This window comes from Microtus pennsylvanicus, chromosome 13, assembly GCF_037038515.1.
Source record: "Microtus pennsylvanicus isolate mMicPen1 chromosome 13, mMicPen1.hap1, whole genome shotgun sequence".
Lineage (NCBI taxonomy): Eukaryota > Metazoa > Chordata > Mammalia > Rodentia > Cricetidae > Microtus > Microtus pennsylvanicus.
The window spans coordinates 72268390-72293301 of record NC_134591.1 but is presented as its reverse complement, the minus strand read 5'-3'; the positions used below and the strand labels follow the sequence as shown (position 1 = coordinate 72293301).

Below are 24912 nucleotides of genomic sequence, written 5' to 3'. Positions count from 1 at the left end.
GTGGGAGTAAGTTGTCCTTATCAGATATGTAGAGTTCCAGACCCCAAATTAACTCCAATTGTAGTGAACCTGATGGAAACCCACAACCATACCAAAACAAGGTCAGTATAGTATATAGCAGAAAGAGGCTGGTTGTGGTGGTACACACCTTTAATACTATCATTGAGAAGGCAGAAGCAGGCAGATCTTTGAGAGTTTGAGGCTAGCCTGGTCAACATAGTTCCAGAACAGCCAGGGCTATATGGAGAGACCTTGTCTCAAACAAAACATGCAGTAAAAAGCTACATTCATTTGCTAAAGTTCAAGAATGACAAGGCAGGGCATGCCAAGGAAGTCACTTGAACACTGATTCTATGCTTACATTTCCTGAGTCTGTGTCTGATCTTGGTTTCACTCCACTGATGCTGTTTAAGATTTTGTTCCTTCAGTTTTCCACCCATAGAAGTGGGGATAGATTGCTATGGGGTCTTGTATGTAAAGGAGTTAGCCTAGTGACCATTACTTAGTAAATTTCCTGTCAATTCCTGTTTTTGGGGTGCTCTCCAGAGTTGTCCGCAGGACAGGGGCCTCTAGAAACTGAGCCTGGTCAGGGCTGCCTCCAACAGTTTCATATTTCATATTCTACTTGCAGGGCAGTGGTGTGAGAGATGCCCCCTGAACCTCCTTCAATTAAGGTGGAAATTACCACATATGGTCTGTAGGTGTCAGGGTATCACCTGAAGAAGGTCTCACCTACTATCCTTCAGAAAGTTCTAGGGAACAGAACACCTGGAGAAAGCTGTCCTTTGTCATGGACTGTACCATGTTCAGGGAGCCATGCTCTGATCCCTGGTCCTGTCTGTCTTGACCTCATCAGTGCTCCCAAGTCTGTCTTCTCTCCAGATTCTCTGCCAGTCTGGTCCCTGGAGCTCTGCCACTCTTGTAAGCAGCCCTACTCTGCACAACCCTCTAGCCGCTTGCACAGAGTGGGAGAGAGGGTCCAGCAATTGCTGCTCTTCTAGGTTAAGTTCCTAGCACCCACATGACAGCTCACAATCATCCCTAACTTTTCTGTAACTTCAGTTCCAGGGAATCCAGCGCCATCATCTAACCTTTAGAGGCATCAGGAATGCACAGGGTACATAGACATCATGCAGACAAAACACCCATACACAGAAAATAAATCTAAAAGAAAGTTTAAAAAATAAAATTCAGATTGACTTTGTCACCTTGGGGCTGAGGGTCCCTATTGTCCTGGTGTAACCCAGTGACTGTGCCTATGGCTTTGACCCATTGTTACCATGTCCCTGAGGATTCCTGAGGTTCCAGCCTGTTCTTCCCTCAAAGCCTCCAGGCTACACTCTGGCCTAGTTCTCTTCTGTCTGGATGGATGCTGCTTTGTCTTCACCAGGGAGCGTTCTTATCCCCAGCCCAGGTTGCTGTGCCTCCTTGCTGCATTCAACGACCTGATGTGACTTGGTCACCCATCCTGCCTCTTAGCTGGGGGGGCGGGGTACTTGGGCCTTTTTCTGACCTGAAGTATGCAAGGGGCTTCCTGGGCTCTTCCTTGCATGTCACACGGCCTGGCTTTGGCCCTCAGGAGGCTGCATGGCGGGAACTGCAGGCAGAGCGGACTCAGCTGCAGGGCCAGCTGCAGCAGGAGCGGGAGGAGCTGCTGGCACGGATGGAGGCAGAGAAGGAGGAACTGAGTGAGGAGATTGCCGCGCTGCAGCAGGAGCGGGATGAAGGCCTGCTCCTGGCCGAGAGCGAGAAGCAGCAGGTTTGAGTCTGAGTGGCCTCTGCGGCTCTCCTGGCTCTGTCCAGCAAGTCCCCACACAACAGCTGGAGCCCAGCAATCAGCCAGTTTCTTCCTGGGCCTCAGTTTTCTCACCTGCAGGGTAGGAGAATTGGAGGCCTAGCACACAGTGGCAGTGACAGTAGACACGAGGCAAGCTGCCTCACATTCTTCTCTCTTCGCTTGCCTCAGGCTGCATGCCTGTGGAGGGTGCCCACAGGTGCTTGCTGACCCTTCCAATAGTTAATTCTTGGTTTCCGTAAGGTAATAGAGCATGGCAGACTGCAGCTGTCTGCTGTATCACCCTGGAAAGTGACATTCTCCCTGAGCCATTGTTTTCTCTTCTGTAACATGGGAATCCCGAAAGTCTTTGCCCTGGGGTAGTTGAGGCATTAGTTTTTCTGTAGATCATGTTCACTTCCTGGGCCATTGCTGCTACTGAACACCAGTGGGAGGCTAAGAGAAAGAACTAGCCACCCACTAAGCCTTGTCTTCCTTGCCTCTGCCTAGGCCTTGTCCCTGAAGGAATCCGAGAAGACAGCACTGTCTGAGAAGTTGATGGGAACCCGGCACAGTCTGGCTGCCATCTCTCTGGAGATGGAACGTCAGAAGCGAGATGCCCAGAGCCGACAGGAGCAGGACCGGGTAAGTAGGCACCCAGGCCTTTATCCAAGGGGAAAGCAGCTTGCCTGGAGGGGCCCATCTGTGGGAAGGCCTGGTCTTGTCTTGGGGATGCTTCCAGGTTGTAGGGAAGGTCCAGCCCTTCCTTCAAGACCCAGCTGAGGGAAGTAGCCAATAACTCCACCCTGGTAAGACCACAAGTGTAGAGAGGCCAGCTTCCCCTCACCCCCTCATCCCCTCTCCCTCCACACAACTGAAGAATGATCAAGCTGTGGTGGCCCCCAAGGAGGGGCTGCATTTTAGCCAGAGGGATAGGGCAGTGCAGTGGGGTTGGGGGCCACATCAGGACTAAGTGTGAGGATCCTGACTGCCTCAGAACACAGTGAATGCCCTCACATCTGAGCTTCGAGACCTCCGGGCCCAGCTGGAGGAGGCCACTGCGGCCCATGCCCAGCAGGTGAAAGAACTCCAGGAGCAGACTGGGAACCTGGGCAGGCAGCGGGAGTCCAGCATGCGAGAGGTGAGCTGACACTGTCCTGGCTGCATGTGGAGTGCTGGGGCTGATCCTGTGAGTCCTGCAGTGGGGACAGACAGTGGCTAACCCAAATAGAAGGCAGTAGACATTTATTAAGCACCTGGTGTTTGCAGAGGGGGTTGTGGGACTCATTCACTGGACAGTCCTAGTGGGGACTGCTTTCAGGTTCCTGTACTGCTGCTGAGTCCAGTGTTCCTTGTCCCATACCATAACTGAGATCAGCCACCCACCTCAGATTAATGGGGCAGTGTTGGGACTGTGATATCCCCTAGCCAGGGAAGGGAGTGGCATATAAGCCTTTTCTGCCAGGGCCTTAGTCTGGGGGGTCCTGACCTCATTCTGGACCCACAGGCAGAAGAGCTGAGGAGTCAGCTACGCCTACTGGAGGACACCCGTGATGGGCTGCGGCGAGAGCTGCTGGAGGCTCAGCGCAAGGTTCGGGACAGCCAGGAGGGCTGTGAGGCCCAGCGCCAGGAGGCCAGTGAGCTGCGGCGCAGTCTGAGTGAGGGTACCAAGGAGCGTGAGGCCCTGCGGCGCTCCAACGAGGAGCTGAGGACTGCCGTGAAGAAGGCTGAGAGCGAGCGCATCAGGTGAGAGGTGCAGAGGGCGGCCTTGCTGACCACACCCCATCCTCTAGCAGTTAAGAACCCAACTGAACCAAGGCTCAGGGAACCATATACATGGTGAGTGTTGGTATGTATGTAAGCACAGCCTAGTGTCACTTCGGTGGCTTGTCTGTCACAGAAAATGAACAGGTGACAGCAGAGAGGGTTGGGTCACTCTTAGGCTTCACCTGTGTCAATAACCTTGGAAACTAAGCTCCCTCCTGGATTCCCTTATGTCCCTCTCCCTGCCAAGGGCTTTCCCCCAGCTGTGCTGGGTCAGTGCAAGGGCAGCCACGTGGGCAGGCAGCGCTTAGGCTACCCTGTGGCAAGATGGGGCCGGACCCACTAGGAGCCAGGAGAGAGTCTTGTGCACCGAGATGCAGATGACTGTACCAGGACTCAGCCTCTGCCTTCTGTTCTCTCCAGCCTGAAGCTTGCCAATGAAGACAAGGAACAGAAGCTGGCTCTCCTGGAGGAGGCTCGAGTATCCATAGGCAAGGAGGCTGGAGAACTGCGGGCTTCGCTGAAGGAGGTGGAGCGGTCCAGGCTGGAGGCTCGCCGAGAGCTGCAGGAGCTTAGGCGACAGGTGCGGTCCTGGCTCCTGCCCTTCCACATGCTCTGGCCAGCAGCGGCCATCTCAGGAGGCTAGGTCCACTGTAAAATCAAGGCCTGGGCTGTAGCAAGCCTTTCACCTGACCTTGCCATTTATGGATGGGGTTTTGTGAGAGAACATACCCCTACTCACCCCAGAAGAGAACACACAACAGACCAAAGTAATGGTTGCCCCAAAGTCCAACTTGATGAATCAGTGAATTTTTATAGTAGTTGCAGGAGTGTGGGTGAGGGATCACTTACAGGAGCAGGGATGATGCAAAACTGGCCACATCACATAAACACCAACCCTGACACAGGCAGCTACTCCTGAAGGCTGCAGCTGGACAGGGAATCCCCTCCCTCATTGGTTGTTTATGCATCTGTAAAGCTGGGGATGGGCTTTTGAGTATTTTTCAGATTTCCATTCCCTCCTGAAAGTCTGTGTTTACCTCCTGGGTCTCAGGAGCCTCCCCTCCCTCACAGAGAGAGTTTTAGTTCAGAGGAAGCTGCTGTAGAGCAGAAGGGCTTTCAGGGGCCTTCTACCTGTGAACTGTGGAGACGCTGTGTGCCCTGTGTCCCATTCAGACTCAGGCGTCCCCACAGGGAGGCCCAGCATCTTGTCCAGTTCAAGAGGAACCTGAGCAGTAAAGGATTAGCTCCGGGGAAGCAGGCCCAGTTAGCAGACTGCAATGAGCCAAGAGCTGCTGCGGTGCTTCCACTTTTACAGGCCACGGGGCTCTGCTTCCACCCTCTTTACTTACTGCTGTAAGAAAGCAGCCGCAACTTCCCAGCTACTGTGGAGACTGAGGCCAGAGGGGCATGGGTTCAAGGCCTGCCTGGGCTGCAAGGTCTGTTCAAGGAATGTCTTGACTTACTGAGGCCCTGTTCAAAATAAAAGGTAAAAATAGCAAGGCTATATATTACTAACTCAGTGAGAATGCTTGCCAGAAGCGTGAAGTTCTGCGTTCACTGCCCTGTACTGCCAAGAAATAAAAGTAGGTCCTGGAGAGGTGGCTCAGCAGTTAAGAGCACTGACTGTTCTTGCAGAAGTCCTGGGTTCGATTCCCAACACCTACATAGCAGACCATAACTATCTGTAAATCTAGTCCCAGGGTATTAATACCCTCTTCTTGGCCTCCACAGGGATATAAGGTACACAAACAGACATACAGGGACAAAGCATTTATACATATAAAAATAAATAAGTGAAAAATATTTTTTTTCCAAGACAGGGTTTCTCTGTATAACAACCTTAGCTGTCCTGGAACTTGCTTTATAGACCAGGTTGGCCTCAAACTCAGAGATCTGTCTGTCTCTGCTTCCCAAGTGCTGGCATTAAAGGTGTGTGCCACCATACCCGGTATAAAATTTTTTAAAAATGAAAATATCCATAAGAGGTTGGGTGTGTAGCTCCGTGGCAGGGTGCTTGCCCCACACGCCCAAAGCCTGTGTTTGCTCTCCAGTACAAGATGGGAGATGTGCACACACACGCGTCCTCTGCTGGAACATGAACACGGGGTGTGTTCCAGTCCACCTTTGTGAACACAGATTGAACCCCATCTAATTATCACGTGTCAGGAAACACTGTTTTCCTCTGTGGTTTTGTTTCATTGTGTTTTAGTTTTGAGCCATTTTCTGTTGTTTGAAAATGGAAGAGCTGTCCTTGCCTTAGTAGAAGCAGGAGGTGGCTGAACTTGTCTGCAGGCTGTAGGGTGCTGATTCGGACTAGATCCCTACCCCATCACCAGCAAGCACTGATCAAGTGTCTGCTATCTGCTAGGCATGGCCAGTGCACTGGAATGTCAAGCTTTCCCCACTTAAGGGGAACAGGAAAGAGCCTTGATAGCTACAGTGGAGACATAGTGTCATAGTTAAAGACCGACGCTCTAAGATATAATGCCTTCTCACCTCAGACCCTCCAAGCCCCTCAAGTTAGCAGCCAAGTGGCTGGCGTCATGTGCTGGGCTCTGTGGGGAGCATGCTGAATGCTGATCTGTCAGGCCTACTCTAGTCCTGTGGGGTGGGTGGTCCTTGCCCCACCTGCTCCTGGGAAGAAACAGGCTTAGAATGCTCCCCTTGCCTGGGATCATATACCAGTCTGCTGCTTGTGGGCTGCGTAGTAGGCTAGTCATTCCATGCTCTGGCCTGTCTTCTCTTCAGTGAAATCAGGCTTAAACATACAGGGACAATTGACGGTAAATTCAGTTGGTGTAAGTGCTTAGAACAAGAAGCACTCTGGTTTACAGAGACCTTGGGTGTTGTGGTTTCCAGCTGTAGTTGCTAGCTTGGTTGGATGTCAACCTCTTCCCTGCTGTCACCCTCACATCCAACCCCCATCAAGTGGCATACAAGCCACTGGGGCAAGGCGCCTGGCAGGAGCTGAGTTCAGTGAGCCCCTATGGACTCGGAATATTAAAGTTGAGGCCTACGTCCTAGGTCAGTCTATTCCAAGAACCTCCAGGGCCAGGACTGGGCAGAACTGTAGGGCCCAGCTGACCTCCCTGTGTGCTCTGGTTCACAGATGAAGGTGCTGGACAGTGACAATGCCAGGCTGGGCCGGGAGCTGGCAGACCTGCAGAGCCGCTTGACCCTGGGTGAGCGGGCAGAGAAGGAGAGCCGGCGAGAGGTTCTGGGCTTGCGGCAGAAGTTGCTAAAACGTGAGAGCAGCCTGGAGGCCTTGAAGCAGGAGGTAACTGGGCAGGGGGGTGGGTTGGCCAGGGGAGGGTGGGCTACTGTCTGCCTGTGTCTTTCCTGTGGAGGAGTGTGCTGAGCCTACTACTTTGGGACCCTCCCTCAGTTGTATTAATACTAACAAGCAAAAGAATCTGTAGGCCTAATGTGTGCAGACACCAAAAGGTCATGGAAAGTTGATTTCCCACAGCCTGCTCATGAGGCAGGTAATGGAAACCCCATTTCACTAGGAGAACCATGCAGGCTCAGAAAGGTCAAGACATCTGCCCAATGTCACACAGTGTGACTTTGACTTAGACACTCTCTCTGTGTTTCAAAGTTCTCATTTACACCCAGGGAAGATGGGGTGAGAGGAAGAGCTGGTGCAGGGCCTGGTGTCCTGTAGAGGAGGGGCTGGTGCAGGGCCTGGTGTCCTGTAGAGGAGGGGCTGGTGCAGGGCCTGGTGTCCTGTAGAGGAGGGGCTGGTGCAGGGCCTGGTGTCCTGTAGAGGAGGGGCTGGTGCAGGGCCTGGTGTCCTGTAGAGGAGGGGCTGGTGCAGGGCCTGGTGTCCTGTAGAGGAGGGGCTGGTGCAGGGCCTGGTGTCCTAGTGCTCTGTGGAGGAGATTTCCTATGAACTAATGACTGTCAGAGGTGGCCCCTTCTCTTTACCAGAGGACATCTTTCTGTGTGTTGCAAGTCTGCAATGGATGGCTTCTCCCTGTGTGGCCTTGGACAAATCACTTAACTTCTCTGTTCCTGTCTCTTTGTTTTGTTATGCCCAAATCCACGAAGTCCCCACAAAAGCCTACAGGAAACCCATATGTAAAAGCAAAGAGCCTTTATTTTAATCAAGTTTGCAAATGTTGTCTCTCTGCACGTCCAACATACTGGAATAAACAGAGAGCCACGAGCTCAATTAGAATAGGGTTTTATAGTAGTAAAGGTGGGGGTGAGGGATCTCTGAGGTTTAGGACCCCCGATTGGCTGATGTTTGTCTAGGGGTGTGTTTTGGCAGGTGTTCCTATCTACAGCAGTTGGAATGCCAGGCATTTCCTTTGAATGGTCTGTTCTTGGGTGGAGGTTGGGTAATCTCAGCTTGTGGTTCCTCATGCAACCAGGCATTGCACAGGGTAAACTATTGAGACTCATGCCTCTTATTAGATTTATTGATGGCCGAGTTCTGCTCTGGCAGATGATAATGGTTAGAAGTAAAGAACTTCCTTTGGGTAACCTGCCCAGACTTGGTTTATCATGGCTGCCCCACAGTCTTATTATTGGTGGAAGAACTGTGACTCTTAGAGCAGCTTGGGGTCTTTGGGAAAGTAATTTCTGCCGGGCACTATGTGCATGTTCCTCTCTTCACCAACTGCACATTACACATGAACAGCAAGGACAAAGAAGCAAATTCAAATTACCCCTCCCTCTACGGATGTTCTTTCCCTCCTAACAGAGTGGGGGCCACTAAAGGTACAGGTGGCAAGAACCAAGTGGGGACTGGGGGCTGCCTTGTGACTCGGTCTCCTGGCCTCACCTCTGCCCCAGCTCCAGGGATCCCAGAGGAAGCTGCAGGAGCAAGAGGCTGAGTTCCGGGCGCGTGAGCGAGGCCTGCTGGGCTCCCTGGAGGAGGCGCGTGGCACCGAGAAGAGGCAGCTGGACGTAGCCCGGGGCCTGGAGCTGAGGCTGGAGGCAGTGCGGGCTGAGACCTCTGAGCTGGGGCTGCGGTTGAGCGCAGCTGAGGGCCGGGCGCAGGGCCTGGAGGCCGAGCTTGCCCGTGTGGAATCACAGCGGCGGGTGGCAGAGGCCCAGCTGGGTGGTCTGCGCTCTGCCCTGCGTCGGGGCCTGGGCCTGGGCCGAGTGTCCATGTCCCCAGCGCGGGAAGCACCCGCAGGAGGTGAGTGAAGCCACACTACTTGGAGGGTGACACCCCCTGGCTGCTCTGGGCTCCTGGGTAACTTTGTTAAGGAGGGACTCTTAAGGTTTTTTTGCCTTTTCTGAATCTTTGAACCCCATCGTCTTTGTTTTATTTTATGTGTTTGTGAGAGTGTCTGCATATCTGTATGTGCATCACTTACATCATATCTTGCCTGGTGCTGGAGAAGGCCAGAAGAGAGAATTAGATCCCCTGAAGCTGGAGTTAACATGTTTGTGAACTGCCATGTAGGTGCTGGGAATCAAATCCAGGTTCTCTGCAAGAGTAGGTGCTCTTAACTACTGAGCCATCTCTCCACCCTCCCAAGCCTTCCTCTTTTTTTTTTTTCTGGGACAGGGTTTCTCTGTAGCTTTGGAGCCTGTCCTGGAACTTCCTCTGTAGACCAGGCTGGCCTCAAACTCACAGATATCCACTTGTCTCTGCTTCCCAAGTGCTGGGATTAAAGGCATGTGCCACCACTGCCCAGCTGAAAATAGAATTGTTAGTGACAGGAGATCCAACATTCCTGCTCCTCAGTATATAGCTAAAAGGACTACAAACAGGCATGTGGTAGGCACTTCTATAGCAAAGTCTGTTGTAACCTTGTTCATAATAGCCAAATGGCAGTGACGTCCCAAGTATCTATCAACATGACTAGATAAACAGAAATGTGGTATATCCATCCTGTGGAGTAGCATTCAGCCATTAAAAGGAATGGTACTCTTACGTATGCCACAATGCAGGCCAGCTCTGAAACATTCTACTTGTTGAGTAAGACAGGCATAGGAAGGCAAACATCAGTGAGTTCTAGTACAGACAAGAACATAGACTCAGGCCGGGCGGTGGTGGCGCAAGCCTTTAATCCCAGCACTCGGGAGGCAGAGGCAGGCGGATCTCTGTGAGTTCAAGGCCAGCCTGGTCTACAAGAGCTAGTTCCAGGACAGGAACCAAAAAGCTAAGGAGAAACCCTATCTCGAAAATCCAAAAAAAAACAAAACAAAGAAAACATAGACTCAGCAAGCAGGTTCAAGGTTACCTAGATCTAGAGAGGAGACAATGAGAGCTGTGTTTCAAAAATAAGTTTCTGTCTGATTATCTTAGTTGGCCAGGACTGTTCTGTGAAGGAACTGTGGTCCTTCAGTAGCCATGGAAGAATGCAGATTCTGTCTCCCCATATCCCAGGATGCTTTTGGTTGCTTTGTGTAATTGCTGTGTTTGTGTAACCTGCACACAGCTACCTAGACATCCTCAGTCTCTGGAGCACTGTGATAGCTAATGCACATACAAACCATGTGGACAGGCGGCTGGAGAGATGGCTCAGAGGTAAAGAACACTGGCTACTCTTCCAGAGGTCCTGAGTTCAATTCCCAGCAACCACATGGTGGCTCACAACCATCTGTAATAAGATCTGGTGCTCTCTTCTGTACTGTAGGAAGGATACATGCAGGAAGAACCCTGTATACATAAAAATAAAAATCTTTAAAAAAAAAACACATGTGGACATTCTCCTTGGAGAATACTCACGGGGAAAGTCTGCACACGCTTAGTACAGGTTCAGTGATTGCGTTGTTTTGCCTCAGTTTTTAGACTGGGGTCTCACTCTAAGCTATCCTGGAACTAGCTGTGCAGCCTAAGCTGGCCTTGTACTCAGGGCCATCTTCCTGTCTGAGCTTCCCAAATGCTAGGCCCACAGGCTTATGCCACCATGCCTGGCTGTTAGAAATATTTTCCTCTGCATTTGATGCAACTGGTAGATCGTTTAGGGCCAGCGGGCCAGCTGTCACATGCTTGGAGGCTTAACAAGCAGAAACGTGTGTTTGTCTCAAAGGCTAGAAATCTGAGGGCCACACCCCCTCTGAAGGTACTGGGTGGGATGTGTACATGGCTTCACAACTCTAGTGGTCACATGGTATCTGTGTTTCTCCTTTTTATAAGGATAGCAATAGTGGGGTTGGGGCCACCATTCCAGCGTGACGGCCACCTGTTTCCAAATAAAGTCATGCTCAACATGGGGAATTTGGGGAGATACACGACTGATGAAAAAGATTTGAGATGACCAATGTACAATAGCATAAATGTAATTCATGCCGCCAGATCATATCTTTAAAAATAGTTAAGGTGCGTGGGAACGTGGTTCAGTTGGTATAGCACTTGCCCAATCTGTTCAGAGGCCTGGGTTTGATCCCTAGTACTGCATAAAATTGGACATGGTGGTACATACCTGTAGTCCTCGCACTCAGAAGACTGAGGCAGGAAGATTGTGAGTCAGGTCCAGCCTACATAGTGAGCCCTGTCCCTGTCTCAAAAAGGAGGAGTTTGTGGATCTTAGTGGCAGGGTGCTTATCTACCATGGCCAAGACCCTGGGCTCACCCACAGTACCTCTAGAGCAAAAAGATTAAAGTGGCATATTTCAAATAATATATATTTTGTCCAAAACAAAAAGCAAAACATCAATGAAAAGGAATTAGGGCTGATGTGGGGACCAGTGCATCCCGGAAGTAGGGGGAAGTGGGGAGGGAAAGATGTTGCAGAGGACCTGAATTCAGTTTCCAGCACTCACAGGACAAGTCTCAACTGTCCTTAATTCCAGTTCCAGGGGTCTAATGCCTTCTTCTGGCTCCATGGGCACAGGCACATTTGTGGTGCACACACATACATGCAGGCAAAACACCCATATACATCATAAAAAAATAAGCTAGGTGTGGTGGCACATGCTTTTAGTCTCAGCAATGGGGAGGCAGATCTCTGTGAGTTTAAGGTCAGCTTGGTCTACGTAGTGAATTTTAGAACAGCCTGAACTATAATAGAACCTATTTCAAAATAAATAAAAAGAACTACTTTATTTAAAAAAAAAATAAAGAAGCTGTGCTTGGTTGAGGAATGTGAGTATCTCTGGCAAGAGGTTTTAGGCAGGAAGATAACCTGGCTGACATGTCCTTGACTATATCTTCCCTTCCAGGAAGTGGGGATGGTCTTAGCAGCCCCAGTCCTTTGGAATATAGCCCTCAGTCCCAGCCACCATCTCCAGGGCCCACTGCCTCCCCAGCACCTTCAGACTTAGACCCAGAGGTGGTGCGTGATGCCCTCCGAGACTTTCTGCAAGAGCTTCGGAGTACCCAACGGGAGCGGGTGAGGCCGGTGGAGATGGCTGGAAGGGGAACCCGGGATCCAAGAGAAAAGCTGTGGTGGCCAGAGCTGGGGTCTTCCACTTTCCTCTGTTGGGGTTACAGGATGAACTTAAGATCCAGACTAGCACCCTCAGTCAACAGCTGGTTGAGATGGAAGCAGAGAGAGACCGTGCAACCTCAAGGGCCAAGCAGCTGCAGAAGGCGGTAGCTGAGAGTGAGGAAGGTGAGGGCCCCTCTGCCCTCTTATGTTCTTAGCAACTGAGGTGGGAGGCTGGGGAACTGGTGTCAGTGGCTCTTTTTGTCCAGTCCTGGCCTACCTTCCCTGGGCAGCTCCAAGGGGCTCAAATCTGCAGACCCTCTAATGGTCCAGGCAGGGCTTGGAGAGGGTGGGGTACAGGTTGGACCTCATAGCCTGGTTCAGGGGCTGGGCTCGGCATGAAACTGATGGGACTGGGTGGTGGTCGCAGCCTGGCGCAGTGCAGACAGGCGACTGAGCGGGGCCCAGGCAGAGCTGGCACTGCAGGAAGAGAGTGTGCGACGTAGCAAGCGGGAATGCAGGGCCACGCTGGACCAGATGGCAGTGCTGGAGAGGAGCCTGCAGGCCACCGAGAGCGAGCTCCGGGCCAGCCAGGTGGGCAGGAGTGGAGGGCCCATGGGAGCAGGCCCCAGGGTTTTCTGTGGTCCTCTGCCCAAGACACAGCCTATAGGGGTGGCCTGTGGCTCTTTCCATTGGGCAAATTTTAGTCCACTGTTGGGTGTTCATGTGCTTCAGGGGGAAGGGCTTGGCCTGAGTCAGACAGAGGAGTTCAGAATTGGCCTGAAACAGCCTGCTGTCCAACAGTTGCCCTTTGGGTTGGGGGGTCACCTGTAATTGCCACGTTGAGGCAGTCCTGTAAGCTTTTGGCTGGAGCCTCTGTCTCTGAATATCTGCATGAATGGCGATGCAGTGTTTGATGTGTAGGTTTCCACATGTCTCTGTGTCTGGGACAGGAAGCCCAGGCCTTGGGTGATGACAGCCCAGCCTCTGAACTGAAGCCCCCTGCCCTTTCTCCAGCTGCTGTCACCCCCACCACCTCTGTCTGGGACCAAGCTGGAGCAGGATTGTTGTGTCTGCAGCTTCAGCTCTGGCTTTGAGCCCAGAAGCCCCTGGGGCCTGAGAGGAGGCCAGGAACAATGCTGGGTGGGAGCCAGAGTGGGGGCCCACTCTCCCCTACAGGCCAGACAGGGCAGGGAGAGGCTTGAAGATGAAGCTTGAAGCAGGGAGGCTGTAGTGACACCCAGAACCCACTGGCTCTGGGGCCCTGTGTATCCAATGGTCCCAAGTTCTTCCTACCCTGTGTCCACTCTGCAAACCCCTTCATCATCTGAGTCCTGAACAGGGGAGGAGAGGCAGCCATTAGAACTGCAGCGGTGCCCTGCTCTGAGGAGCAGCTGCCAGGTTCAGCTCCGGTTTCATTTGTGCTTTCAGCCATTTCTGGAAGCCTTTTTGTAGAGCAGGGGAGGGTCCAGTGTCTATGTTCTGCAGCCCCCTCCCAGGGATCAGATAGCGGCACCTCTGGAACAGTCCTCCCAGGACAAACATGAAACAGCTAGAGTGGGGAAGGGGCATCTTGTCTCATATAACATGTTAATCAGCTTGAACAAGACAGCTCTGGGCACCTCATAGCTGCTCAGTCTGTAACAAATGGGGAAACTGAGGCCCCAGAAGTCACAGGCTGGTCCCAGGTCATACAGTCCTTGAGGCTGACCCTGCTTTGTCGTGGTGGTGCAGAGGGGTTTGGGGAGAGGTGGACAGGCATGGGGCTGAGCCTTGTTACCCACAGGAGAAAGTCAGCAAGATGAAGGCAACCGAGGCGAAGCTGGAGAGTGACAAGCGGCGGCTGAAGGAGGTGCTGGACGCCTCCGAGAGTCGCTCCGTCAAGCTTGAGCTGCAGCGGCGAGCTCTCGAGGGCGAGCTGCAGCGCAGCCGCCTAGGTCTGGGTGACCGGGAAGCCCATGCTCAGGCTCTCCAGGATCGGGTCGACTCCCTGCAGAGACAGGTGGGCCCTTCTCCCTCCTGGTTACCTGCATGCCCTGTGCCAGGCTCTCTGTTCAGGCATTGTGCAACTGCCAATTCTGTGAAGTAAGTCTTCACCATCAGGTTTCAAGGTGGACAGTAGGACTCTCAGAATGGCAGTGTCTTTGCCTGTCACATAGCTAGGTTGCCGTGACTCTGGACCGGGTGGTTAACCCACAGTGGGGTGAGGGCAGACCACAGCAGGCTGAGCCAGTGAGAGAACAAGCCAACAGGGATATGGATAAGGGGAGCTGAGCTGATTAGCACTCCTAGTGGAGATCCCAATGGAAAGGGAGCCCTTGACCTTCCTCTACCTTCCTTCAGGTGGCAGACAGTGAGGTGAAGGCAGGGACCTTGCAGCTAACAGTGGACAGGCTGAATGGGGCACTGGCCAAGGTGGAGGAGAGCGAGGGGACCCTGCGGAGCAAGGTGCAGAGCCTGACAGATGCCCTGGCCCAGAGCAATGCCAGCCTCACAAGCACCCAGGACAAGAATCTGCATCTACAGAAGACCTTGAGTACCTGTGAACATGACCGCCAAGTGCTTCAGGTCTGGGGTGGGAGGCTTCCAGGGTCTGGCATATTTCTCTCTTCCATCAGGAAAGAGTTCAGTGAGAGAGTTAGCTGAGAACAGCAGATGTGGAGGGAGGTGATAGCCAGTGGGGCTGTCAGACAGGAATTCTGGGGAGCCAGTAAGAATAGGTCTTGAGGTGGGAGTGGGGTCAACAAAACTAGCCAGTCATGAGGCTAGAGGGGGATGCTGTCTAGTGAGAGCAGAAGCCTGCTAGTATGGCACCTATGTGCAGTTTGGGATATGAGTGACTGTCACCTTCAGCCCAGGTCCAGGGACAGGACTGGCAACAGGCCGGACCAGTTTAGGCTTTTCACCCAAAGGGAAGCCTTTTGCACAGGCTGGCAGTCTGGCTTGGCACCATCAGCCTCTGTCCTCCAGGAACGGCTGGATGCTGCCAGACAGGCATTGTCTGAAGCACGAAGGCAAAGCAGCTCCCTAGCTGAGCAGATGCAGACTTTGCGGGGCGAGCTAGCCAACGTGGAGCTGCAGCGGGGCGATGCTGAAGGCCAGCTGCAACAGCTGCAGCAGGTGAGGCCTGGAGGGCTTCTGTCTATAGGGATGCCCCATGTGGTTCTTGGCATGGGGTGGGGAACCCACTCAGCTTCCCCCCAATTGACCCAACCACCTGTGCAGAACCATGGTTCATCTGGCCCACACTCCCATTATACCCAGAGAGAGCCATTTGGCCTTAGGTGTTTCCCTATGTGGGTCTTGCAGTTGGGAACAGTGGGCCAGCACCTTTGCTCCCGAGTTTCAGATGGCCATCCTGAGGTGCAGTGGGATGAGGGACTGCTGGCTTGTCTGCAGGTGCTCCGACAGCGGCAGGAAGGCGAGGCCACAGCTCTGCGCTCTGTCCAGAAGCTGCAGGAAGAGCGGCGGCTGCTGCAGGAACACCTGGGCAGTCTGCAGCAAGCTCTGGCCCAGCTGGAAGCTGAGAAACGTGAGGTGGAACGGTCAGCACTGCGACTCGACAAGGACCGTGTGGCTCTCAGGAAGACACTGGATAAGGTGGCCTGCTCTGCTGGGGCCTGCCTAGGTTTTGTGTCTCTTCAGTGTGCTGCTTCTGCTGATGTCAGATTATTCTACAGGGGCTCCTGTGAACCCCCTGTGAGCCCCTTCCGGTCCATTTCTACCCAGGTGGAGCGGGAGAAGCTTCGAAGCCATGAGGATACACTGAGGTTGAATGCAGAGAAGGGCCGCCTGGACCGCACACTCACAGGGACTGAGCTGGACCTGGCTGAGGCCCAACAGCAGATCCAGCAGTTGGAGGTCAGCCCTCCCCCTCCCCTGGCCTAGTCCCCAGTGCCATTCCCATACTGAGTTCGAGATGTCCTAGGGGGCCTATGGCTGAGCCAGCATAGGAGCCCAGAGCCTTTGGGAGGGTGTCCTCATTGGACTATAGAGCTGGGTGGGAAGAAACACTGAGGCTCATTGGCATTCAAGCCAGTGGTGATTCCTGTGCTGTGCATGTATGGAAGCTTGCTCACCGGTATAGCATGAACCTCATGTGGCCTGTGGGGTGAATCCATGTAAATGTTTTCACACGTGCAGATGTTAGGCTGCTGTGCTTTTGTGCCCGTGTGTGCTTCTGTACAAATAGGCTTGCTTTTGTTCCTGGGCGTGTGTAGGCCAGACACTGTTTGAGTATTTTTGTGTTTGCATGCCTGTCTGAGTGGGCTTCACTGGGGACCCTGACCTGGGATTGGAAGGTACACTGTTAGGAATAAGCCCATGCACTGTGTGTACATTGGGTTAGAACCCTGATTGGCAGCCCCTGTCTGTAGGCACAGGTGGTAGCCCTGGAGCAGAACCACAATCCGGTTCAGCTGGAGGCAGATGAGCAGCGACTGGAGCTGCAACAGGAGGTTGAGCGCCTGCGCAGTGCCCAAGTACAGACAGAGCGCACACTGGAGGCACGGGAGCGGGCCCACCGCCAGAGAGTGTCAGGACTGGAGGAGCAGGTACAAGGGCCTCCCCTGGGAGAAGATGGAGCTGGGATGGAAGTGTGGGGCTGGGGGAGAGGACTGCTCATGAGCTTTATAACTTGGAAAGGGCCAAGTAGATCAGTGCTGGTACCAGCGTGGGTGGGGTGGTACTGCTTGGTCTCAGTAGCTCCTGGCCTAGGCCTCACTCTCTGCCTCAAGCCATCAGACCCTCTCCCTACATAGCATGGTTCCCTTAGCAGCTCCAGCTTTAGGCTCTGCCAGCAACCTGGGATCCCAGTGGAGAAGGGGCTCTTTCCTAGAAATACTAGTAAGAGCCCAAGAAATGGCTCTTTCTGGCGAGTGAGGTCACTCGTTTCTCTTCTGTCTGTGCCTAGATCAGCGCTTAGCTGCTTAGATAGGTCCAACCTATCTAAGGTCACACAAACACTCTGCTAGGAGACCCAGCCAGGTCTTCCATGCCTCTCTCTGGCCCTTCTTGGGACAGGGTCCCCCTGTGGATAGTGCCAGTGCTCATAGACGGTAACGGGGGCCGGGAGGACACAGGGCCTTGCTCTGTGGAGTGATGCTGAGCAGAGCTGCTTCTCATGACCGAGCCTCTGAAGGGGTAAGGATGCCAAACATACACTTAGCCACCATGAGCAGCAAAATGAGAAGCAGAGACTCTCCCAGTCTTAGGCAGCAGCAGGTGGCTGCTCCCATCAGCTCCCGTTCTCTGAAGTCAGCTGTGGCCCGAGCTGTCGGGCCCTTCTCCTTTCCAGGTGTCCATGCTGAAGGCACAGCTGAAGAAGGAGCTTCGCAGGAGCTCAGCACCTGTCTCCCCACCCTCTGGCACCCCAGAGCAGTGAGTCCCTTCTAGCCAGCATCCTGAGCGCAGTCATCTAGGCAGGAGAAGGCCCTTAGTAACATAGACCAGGACCTGGACATCGGAGTGGTGGGAGGGAGCTGGGGTGACAGATGAGGGTGGCACTGTGGCTGTACCACATATACCACTCCAGGCCCCTTTCCTAGAAGATCCTCTGACGGCCAAGGCTCTTCGACTGAGCCAGCCAGGGGTCAGGGAGAGCGCTTGTTTCCACCAGTAACAGAGCAGGGTTTCCCCAGGAAGCAGTGCCTAAGCCAGATTGGTTCCTGGTGTCAGGAAGCTCCTTAGTGAGCCTAGAGCCCTTGTATTTTTGTACCTTTTCTAAAGTTAACTGTGGAGAACTGTTGTGCTTTTTGTAACATGACCTGTTTTCTAGAATCGTCTGTACACACACATGCTTCCTCTGCCTGGGAGTTGCTTGGGAGAGCAGGGGCAGTCTTGCTAGCTGAGCTTAGCAACCTCACAGGGTGCGATGGACCTCTCTCTCCATCTAGCTGCTAGCAGATGGTGCTGTGCCCACCACATAAGCTCGGGCTCCCCTCTGGATAGTGCCAGGGCTCATAGACATCCTGGTAACAGGCAGGGCCGGGAGTGGAAAGTGTTGCTGTGGCTCTGTTGAGTGACGCTGGCTGAGAGTGCTGCTTCATGTGGCAGGGTCTGTGTGTGCTCTTCTGTGAAGTGGAACGAAAATCATGGTGTGACAGTGGGGCTCATGGAGTGCTCAGCATCCCAAGACCGCTCTACTCATTCCCTTCTCTCAAAGTCCCATAGCCAGGCTTGGCCCTCCCTGGCACCCACTACTGTGGGCCTCTGGATGGTCACTGTCATTTGAGGACAGTGATTTACCCGCTGTGTAGACCTGTCAGGAGAACTAACCAGGACAGCATGGGGAGCACTGTACAGCTCTCTATGCTGCTCACTCAGAAGAACCAAAATGACCTGTTTGTTTCTGCATGCACCTGAAGAGTTGCACCTTGGGAGAGAGTGTCGGGCCCCTTGCTCTGGGTGGGTCACAGATGAAGCTAGGGCTGGAGTAGGTAGGGGTGGGGTACAGAATAGAGCCATATGACACTGCCTTCTAAGGAGCTGAGTAGCCTTTTGTTAGGAACCAGCAATATTGGTGGCACTTAAGTTCTCCTCTGCCCCAAAAGTGACTCTGTGTCTTTTGTAAAAACTTTATTATTTTGTATAAAACAAAGGTGGCCCATGCCTGGGGGCATAGGAAATCCAAGCAGACCAGCTGGGTGAGGGGCACAGCCTACCTGAGGAGACTGAAAAGGGAGGAATGCCCCCAAGGCACTGAGAAGGCACATTGAGATTCCCAGACCCCCAAAAGAGGCCTTGAATGAACCCCACCTAGGGGGTGGAGACTGGACAGTCAGCAGCCCCAAATGCTCAGGGGTGGCCCCACTCCCCAGGGCAGCAGCCCACTGATGTCCAGGATGAAAGGGAAGGCAGGATGGGAGAAAGCACCAGGTCAGGCGGGGCCTGAAGTGGATCCGAGCTGGGTCCGGGGCTCGGATCCTACACCAGCTCCACCCTAGCAGCCCCCACAGCTCCTGGCACAGGAGGCAGCCACAGATTGGCACAGGCCACTGACGGCCATCACGCCACACTTGGAGAACTTGTCCCGGCACAGGTCAGCTGTTGGAGGGAGGTGCAGTCAGGTGGGAACCCCCCACCCAGAACTAGTGAGGATGGAGGGAGGGGTCTTGCAGCATCTTACAAGTGGGCCTGGGCACATATTCCATGCTAAACCTTGCAGGTGGGACATGGCCAGGTAATGAAGTGGGTAGTGGATGCTGCCAGGACAAGGGGTGGTGGTTTTCCTACCTCGGAGGAGTTCCTCATGGGCACAGACTGTGCGGACACATATTTCCTTGTTGACGACATACACCCGGCGAAGGCTGGGGGATGAGCCGGGCATGCTTTCAGCCACACCCTCACCTACTCCCATGGGGCGAGTCCAGGGGTCCAGGCCCAGGCCCACCCTCTTCACTGCCTATCCCAACTCACACCTTCCCTGGTAGGAGTGGCCCCGAGTCCTCCCTCACCCTCACCTGTAGAAGCAGACCTCATTGAGACACTGTTTACAAGGCTTGTGGATGGAGTAGAGGCGAGTGCACGGGTACTGTTCCTCACGGCAGTCTGGGGACAGGTGGAGGCTCACTCAAGTGCAGGTTCACCCTTAGGCCCTGCCCAGGTCCCCACACAAATCCAGCACCCAGGTAGCACAGGATTGCCCAACTTTATACCACATACAAAGTCATTCCCATTTGGAAACAAAAATTCCCAGCTACCCATCTTGGTCTCTGGGACATCACAGTAGCTCACAAGCTGCCCTGTAACCCACTATGTAACCAAGTGGGTGTAACACAGGCTGGGCTTCTCCGGGTCCCTCCTCTCAGGCTCTCAGCTAGGTAGCACTCAGCTGGGCTGGGCTTGCTGGCCCCTCTTCACCTGGCCATGGGCACCACCCAGTTCAGGCTGTAGCCCCAGCACAGTGCTGGCCCCTCCCTAAGCTCTGCTGACCAGATGCTAGTGGGCATGCAGGGAGGACTATCCCACAGCTGCTCAGAGACATGTCTGTCAGCTCCCTCACCTAGCACCCTGTTGCTTCACCCTGCAAATCCCACCAAAAGGCCCTCTTTCTGAAGCCGTGCCTGCTTTCTCCAGCTTCTGGAAGGTTCTTACCAAGAGGCCCAGGCTCCGTGGGTTCAGTCTCCAGGTCTCCTGGAACTGGCGGTTCTGGTGTAGGAAAGACAGCCAGGGGTATTCAGGGCAAGCCAGTACCCCCATCCTGAGGCATACAAGTAGCTGGACTAAGGGAGACAGCATTACCTGGGGTAGGGGCTGGGATGACTTCCTGCGGGACTTGCTGCTGGGACTGGAACTGTTCCTCAGGAGGTCGAGGACTCACTTCTGCGGGGGTGGGGTGGGTGGGTGGGTGGGTGGGGTGGGGTGGGGTGGGTGGGTGGGTGGCAAGGCATCTGCTCACTTTCCCTACAGACCCCCACCAGGGTTGCCGGTTCTGCCCATCCTACCCCAGACTCTTACCTTGGTAGTCATAGTAGTTGTCTGCGTTGTCTGTAAGTGAAAAGGAAACATGATAGGGGAGGGGGTCAGGTTAAGCCATGGTCCCAGAAGAGTGGGGCACCAGGGACCTGCCTCTGGGATTCCTACCACCCCACCGAAATGGGTGTCTGGCTGATGCATGTATATGGGAGGGCAGCACCGGGCACTGCGAGGACTGTCTTACCAATCTGGTCGCCATAGTGGTTGTACTGGACATGGTCCGGGAATGGGGGGAGAGGATCCAGATCATATTGGCCCTGCGCCAGCAGGCCTGCTGAGGGGAGGGGTCATGTGTGGGCACCCCACAGAGGAAGGACAGAGAGAAAGCAGGTGGCAGTCCTATTAGGCCAGGGACCTACAACCAGGCTTAGGCTCAACAAAATTCAAAAAGTCCTGGGTCAGTTCCCTGCCCTTGCCTAGCCCCTCTGCCCTGGGTGGCCTCATGGCGGCTCCAGGAATTCCCATGCTCCTGCTTGCCTCAGAGCTTTCCATAGGACTCCCCAGGCCTTCTCCAGGCCTCAACTACCATTTCAGCTCTCCCGGGGCTAGCCCTGCCCCACCTTCCCTGCTATGGATTTCTATCATAGCACTCAACACAATCTGAAAGTTACCAGTATTTGCCTCTTCTCTAACCTGGCCATGTGGTGGGGGCTGGGTGCGTCTGCCTAATTCACAGCTTCATCTCCAGTACTTAGCTTATAGTAGATGCCAGGGAATGGATGAGACTCCTAGGTCTGGCACCTCCTCATGTGATGGATAAGTACCCCTCAAAGGCTAAGACTAAGTCTGTACAGACCCGTGGAGCCCCACGTGGGTCTAGCACCAGAGCCTGGACTCCCTGCCACTGCCGTGAGGTGCAGGCCTGAAGCAGGACTCGGAGCTGGACAGCAGAGTTTTGACCAAGTCCCACATGAGAGCCCCCGGCCCAGCAGCCGCTTACCAGGCAGGAACAGCAGGAAGAGGCAGGTGGCTCTCATGGCCATGGAGGGAGGAGGCTGTGGTGGCGTTGAGGACAGCTAGAGGGGAGGAAAGGACAGCTAGCTGCATGCTGGCCAGCTAGCTCAGGATGGCACAACACATTTCTGTCCATGAGCTCAGTCTGCAGGGGACAGACAGAGCCAGGTGTCTGGAGGTGGAGAGGGACATCTACAGTCCCTGCTTGGGCGAAGGTGAAGGCTTTATATCAGGTTCCAGGGCTGACTTGGTTTCCTAAAGACTGTTCATGTAGCCCAGGCTAGCTTCAACTTACTATGCAGTGGAATAAACCCTTAACAAATGGATGGACACTCACCCCACCCTGAGTTTACCCACCTCAAGCCCATCACCTCCCTGAGTTCTGATGTTCCGTGTGAATTCCAGTGACCTCAGGCACATCCTTAGGGTACCAGCCCTGCCCAGCCAACACCACAGTCACTAGTTCAGCAGCATTTGCCAGGCCTGCCACCTGCTCCCAATTAGCCCCTGGGCCCTGAGCAGGCCGCTCAGCAGGAAAACCACATGCATACAGGCCCCAGGAGCCCCCAGAGCGGCCAGGGCTGGGCAGGACTCCCAGCTCCAAGAAGATGCCTGCCAGCTCCAGGCCTCCCAAGACCTGGCTGTCTTCATTACAGACACGCACGCACGAGACTGAGGCCTATTTGTCTGCAACAGCAGGAAGCCTGGGGAGGAGAGCCGGAGGAGGTGAGGGCACCTCTGGCTACCAGCATGCTAACTGGGTGAGGCAAAGTCGCGTGGCCCAGGGATTCAGAACCCTTGACATGACCCTGGATGACAAGAGTGTAGCTTTGGTGAGGGCACTGGTCCAGGGCTTGCACAAAGTCCCTAATACTCAGGGACTCCCGGGTGAGTCCAGCCTCCAGTGCTGGCTACAGAGTCAGCTTGCTATGCCCTGTCTTAGTCAGTGGAGAGTGACTTCTAGATGCTGCCCACAGGCTAATCATCCAGAGGGCTCCCTACCCCACCATGGGACATTCTTCCACACAGCTTGAATCCCAACTTTGATGTAGGTCCCCCTAGGAATCTGGGGAGAGAGCAAGTGAAAGACAGAAACAGGGTATCTGACCTCAGTTTCCCCAACCGTGAGGTTTCTTGATACCTTGCCCATCTCGGACATCTCACTCAAGTGGCCCTTGGTGGGGGCCAGAGGCCCTTGCTAGTATATATCCTTTCCCATAGGGACCATGGCTCAGGCTCCTCACATTCCCGCTTTTTAAAATCTGGACAGTCTTGTGGTTGGGGGGCCACCAGCTCCATACAGGCTGATGATTCACCCGAGGCCCTGGGCATTAGGAAGCATCGGATGGCTGCCAATGTGTATCCGAGCCTTTCTCCAACACTCGCACTCGGGCCCGGGCATATGGCAGGGAATGGGGTTCATTGGCTAGCCCCCCCCCCCCGGGCATGAAGAAGAGAATAATGAATTGCTCCCAGGCAAGTTCTTCAAAAGTTGACTTTGAGAGGTGTTAGGCAGGCCAGGAGCTGTTGGGATGGCTGATCCACCCCCACCTCTGGCCCTTTCCACAACTTCGGCCTTCTTAAGCCCCTTGGCTCCTCGATTCTGGGGGGCGAGGACTGGGAGCCCCCTCACTGGCTCAGACCCGAAGGGGGCCCCACCAGATGCTGCAGCATTGCTGTACAGCTGGGAACAATCAGCCGGCGGCGGAAACTTGCTGAGGCACTAGCTGGCTCTCCACTTCGGTCTCTCTTTGTCTCTGTGTCCGACCCCTGCCCCGCCCTCCACATCCCAAACACTTGGGGGACAGCGGCCCTGTCCCCCAGCACTCCCATCTCTGACGACCCCTAAGTTCCAGCTCTGGGTCTATCCTATCTTGCGCCCCACCACTTGCCAGGTGCCCCCTCAGTATCTACTCGGTACGCCGGGGCCAGGGTCTCCACAATCCTCCCCCTCCCCACCAAGAACGGAGTGTGGAGCATGGCGCCCCCGACACCCCTGGGCGTGCCCAGCCCGCGCCTACCTGTTGGGGCCCTTGTGCGGTGCTCTAGTGCGGCTGAGAGTGCCCGCCCGCTGCCCCGCAGCCAGAGCCCCCTACGGCCCCCAAGGCCCACGCCCGCCCCTAGCCCGGAGTCTCTGGGTCCTAGAGAGCGCCGCCGCCACGCCGCACCCTCGAGGCTCCAGCCCTTTCCCAATGCCGCTGATTCTGGGCCTGGGCCTGGTACTAGATGAGCCAGCCAGCTGGTCACCCCAATTAACAGAGGGATCCCAGTCCCTCCACCCGGAGTCCAGAGGTCACTGGGCTGGAAACAAAGTCTGACTTGCTTCCTGCCCTCTTTCCTTCCTTTTCTTCGCCCTTCCATCTCTCTCCTTCCTTTCCTCCTGGCATGTCAGGCATGACCTTAGAGCAGATCAAATTCAACGAATGCACAAGTCCAATTTCACAGCTCCCCAACGCTGATTTGACCCCAGGAGTTGGCCTCAGTTCAGGGGAGCCCCAACATTCTTCCCTTAGTCTCTCTCTGCTTTTAGTGTCCCATTTCCGACACTGAGTTTTTTTTGAAGATTTTTTAAAATTTTATGTTCATTGGTGTTTTATCTGCATGTATGTCTGTGAGGACGCCAGATTCCCTGTAACTGGAGTTACAGACAGTGGTGAGCCACCATATGGGTGCTGGGAATTGGACCTAGATCCTATCTGGAAGAGAGCCGGGGATCCCAACCATTGAGACATTTTTCTGGCACTAATTCTTATCTTGGGAGTTCAAGTTCAGCTCCCACGGGACTAAGTCTGTGCTGTGTATTTCTTGTATCTGGTCTAACCTGGTCTGAGTGAACTGCATTGCCTTGCTCTGTGTGTCTATTGCAGGGTAGCAGGGACTTTTGTCACCCACAAACCGGTGAACCCTGTGGTTGGCCAGCTGTCCCTTACTGTCAAGCTTAATCCCACTTGGGTAGGAAGGGAACCCCTCTGGCAGAAATGCTGCTGCTATACTTGACAAAAGGGGAAACAGAGGCCCCACAGACAAGCTACTCCAAAGTTCTGGCCAGGATCTGTGGCTTCTCCTCTCTTCCCCTGGCCCTGAGGATGCGGGTGAGGCTGGCTTCACCCTTCCTCTGCTTGGCCCTTAGGCCTGGCATTTGCCTGCCCAGTAGATCCATGGAGCGTCAGTAAACTATCCAACCTTGCCATCCTGACTGCAGTGGTTCAAATGAAAATGGTCCCCATAGGCCCAAAGGGAGTGGCAGTATAAGGAGGTGTGACCTTGTTGGAGTCACGGAGCGTGGGCTTTGAGGTTTCCGAAGCTCAAACCAGGCCCAGAGGTGCTCTTCCTGCTGCCTGCCATCCAGATACCGAACTCTCAGCTCCTTCAGCACCATGTCTGCCTGCCTGCTTCCGGCCATAATGGACTACATCTCTGAACCTGTAAGCCAGCCCCGATTTGCCATGGTCACGGTGTCTCTTCACAGCCCAAGAACACCAAGACACTGGCTCTGTCCACTGTCACAGCCCTCCGTACAGCCACATCCAGGTGCCAGTGTATGCCTGACCTTTTCACTGCTGCCTGACCCAACACTCCATGAGCTGTGTGCGGCCTGAGGATGGCACC

At 54.2% G+C, this 24912-nt stretch overlaps 2 protein-coding genes across 8 annotated transcripts in view; one reads left to right on the top strand and one right to left on the bottom strand.

Annotated features, from left to right (window-relative positions):
- Crocc (ciliary rootlet coiled-coil, rootletin) overlaps positions 1 to 17663 on the top strand; it is a 44871-nt gene extending 27208 nt beyond the window's left edge. For all 3 annotated transcript variants that reach the window (XM_075945102.1, XM_075945101.1, XM_075945103.1), the window contains 17 exons: positions 1580 to 1759; positions 2285 to 2419; positions 2772 to 2915; positions 3282 to 3520; positions 3962 to 4121; positions 6651 to 6818; positions 8342 to 8690; positions 11669 to 11838; positions 11940 to 12060; positions 12305 to 12468; positions 13661 to 13876; positions 14218 to 14442; positions 14845 to 14994; positions 15274 to 15474; positions 15604 to 15735; positions 16251 to 16427; positions 17171 to 17663. In XM_075945102.1, the coding sequence (XP_075801217.1) occupies positions 1580 to 1759; positions 2285 to 2419; positions 2772 to 2915; positions 3282 to 3520; positions 3962 to 4121; positions 6651 to 6818; positions 8342 to 8690; positions 11669 to 11838; positions 11940 to 12060; positions 12305 to 12468; positions 13661 to 13876; positions 14218 to 14442; positions 14845 to 14994; positions 15274 to 15474; positions 15604 to 15735; positions 16251 to 16427; positions 17171 to 17257 (3018 nt within the window). In that variant the 3' untranslated portion in view covers positions 17258 to 17663. The remainder of the gene's footprint in view (positions 1 to 1579; positions 1760 to 2284; positions 2420 to 2771; positions 2916 to 3281; positions 3521 to 3961; positions 4122 to 6650; positions 6819 to 8341; positions 8691 to 11668; positions 11839 to 11939; positions 12061 to 12304; positions 12469 to 13660; positions 13877 to 14217; positions 14443 to 14844; positions 14995 to 15273; positions 15475 to 15603; positions 15736 to 16250; positions 16428 to 17170) is intronic.
- A 785-nt stretch (positions 17664 to 18448) lies between these two features.
- On the bottom strand, positions 18449 to 23410 carry Mfap2 (microfibril associated protein 2). Of its 5 annotated transcripts, none has more exons than XM_075945024.1 (9): positions 23325 to 23410; positions 21290 to 21365; positions 20534 to 20623; positions 20332 to 20361; positions 20116 to 20196; positions 19969 to 20022; positions 19335 to 19422; positions 19108 to 19181; positions 18449 to 18918 (listed from the first exon to the last, which is right to left on the bottom strand). In XM_075945024.1, exons 2-9 carry the CDS (start codon positions 21330 to 21332, stop codon positions 18815 to 18817), a joined length of 564 nt encoding a protein of 187 aa, XP_075801139.1. In that variant the 5' UTR covers positions 21333 to 21365; positions 23325 to 23410; the 3' UTR covers positions 18449 to 18814. The 5 variants fall into 5 exon arrangements, with proteins under 5 accessions (XP_075801139.1, XP_075801140.1, XP_075801138.1 ...); XM_075945025.1 differs by having other exon boundaries at positions 20534 to 20620; XM_075945023.1 differs by lacking the exon at positions 23325 to 23410 and adding an exon at positions 21661 to 21935 and having other exon boundaries at positions 20332 to 20352; positions 20534 to 20620.
- Between the last annotated feature and the right edge of the window lie 1502 nt (positions 23411 to 24912).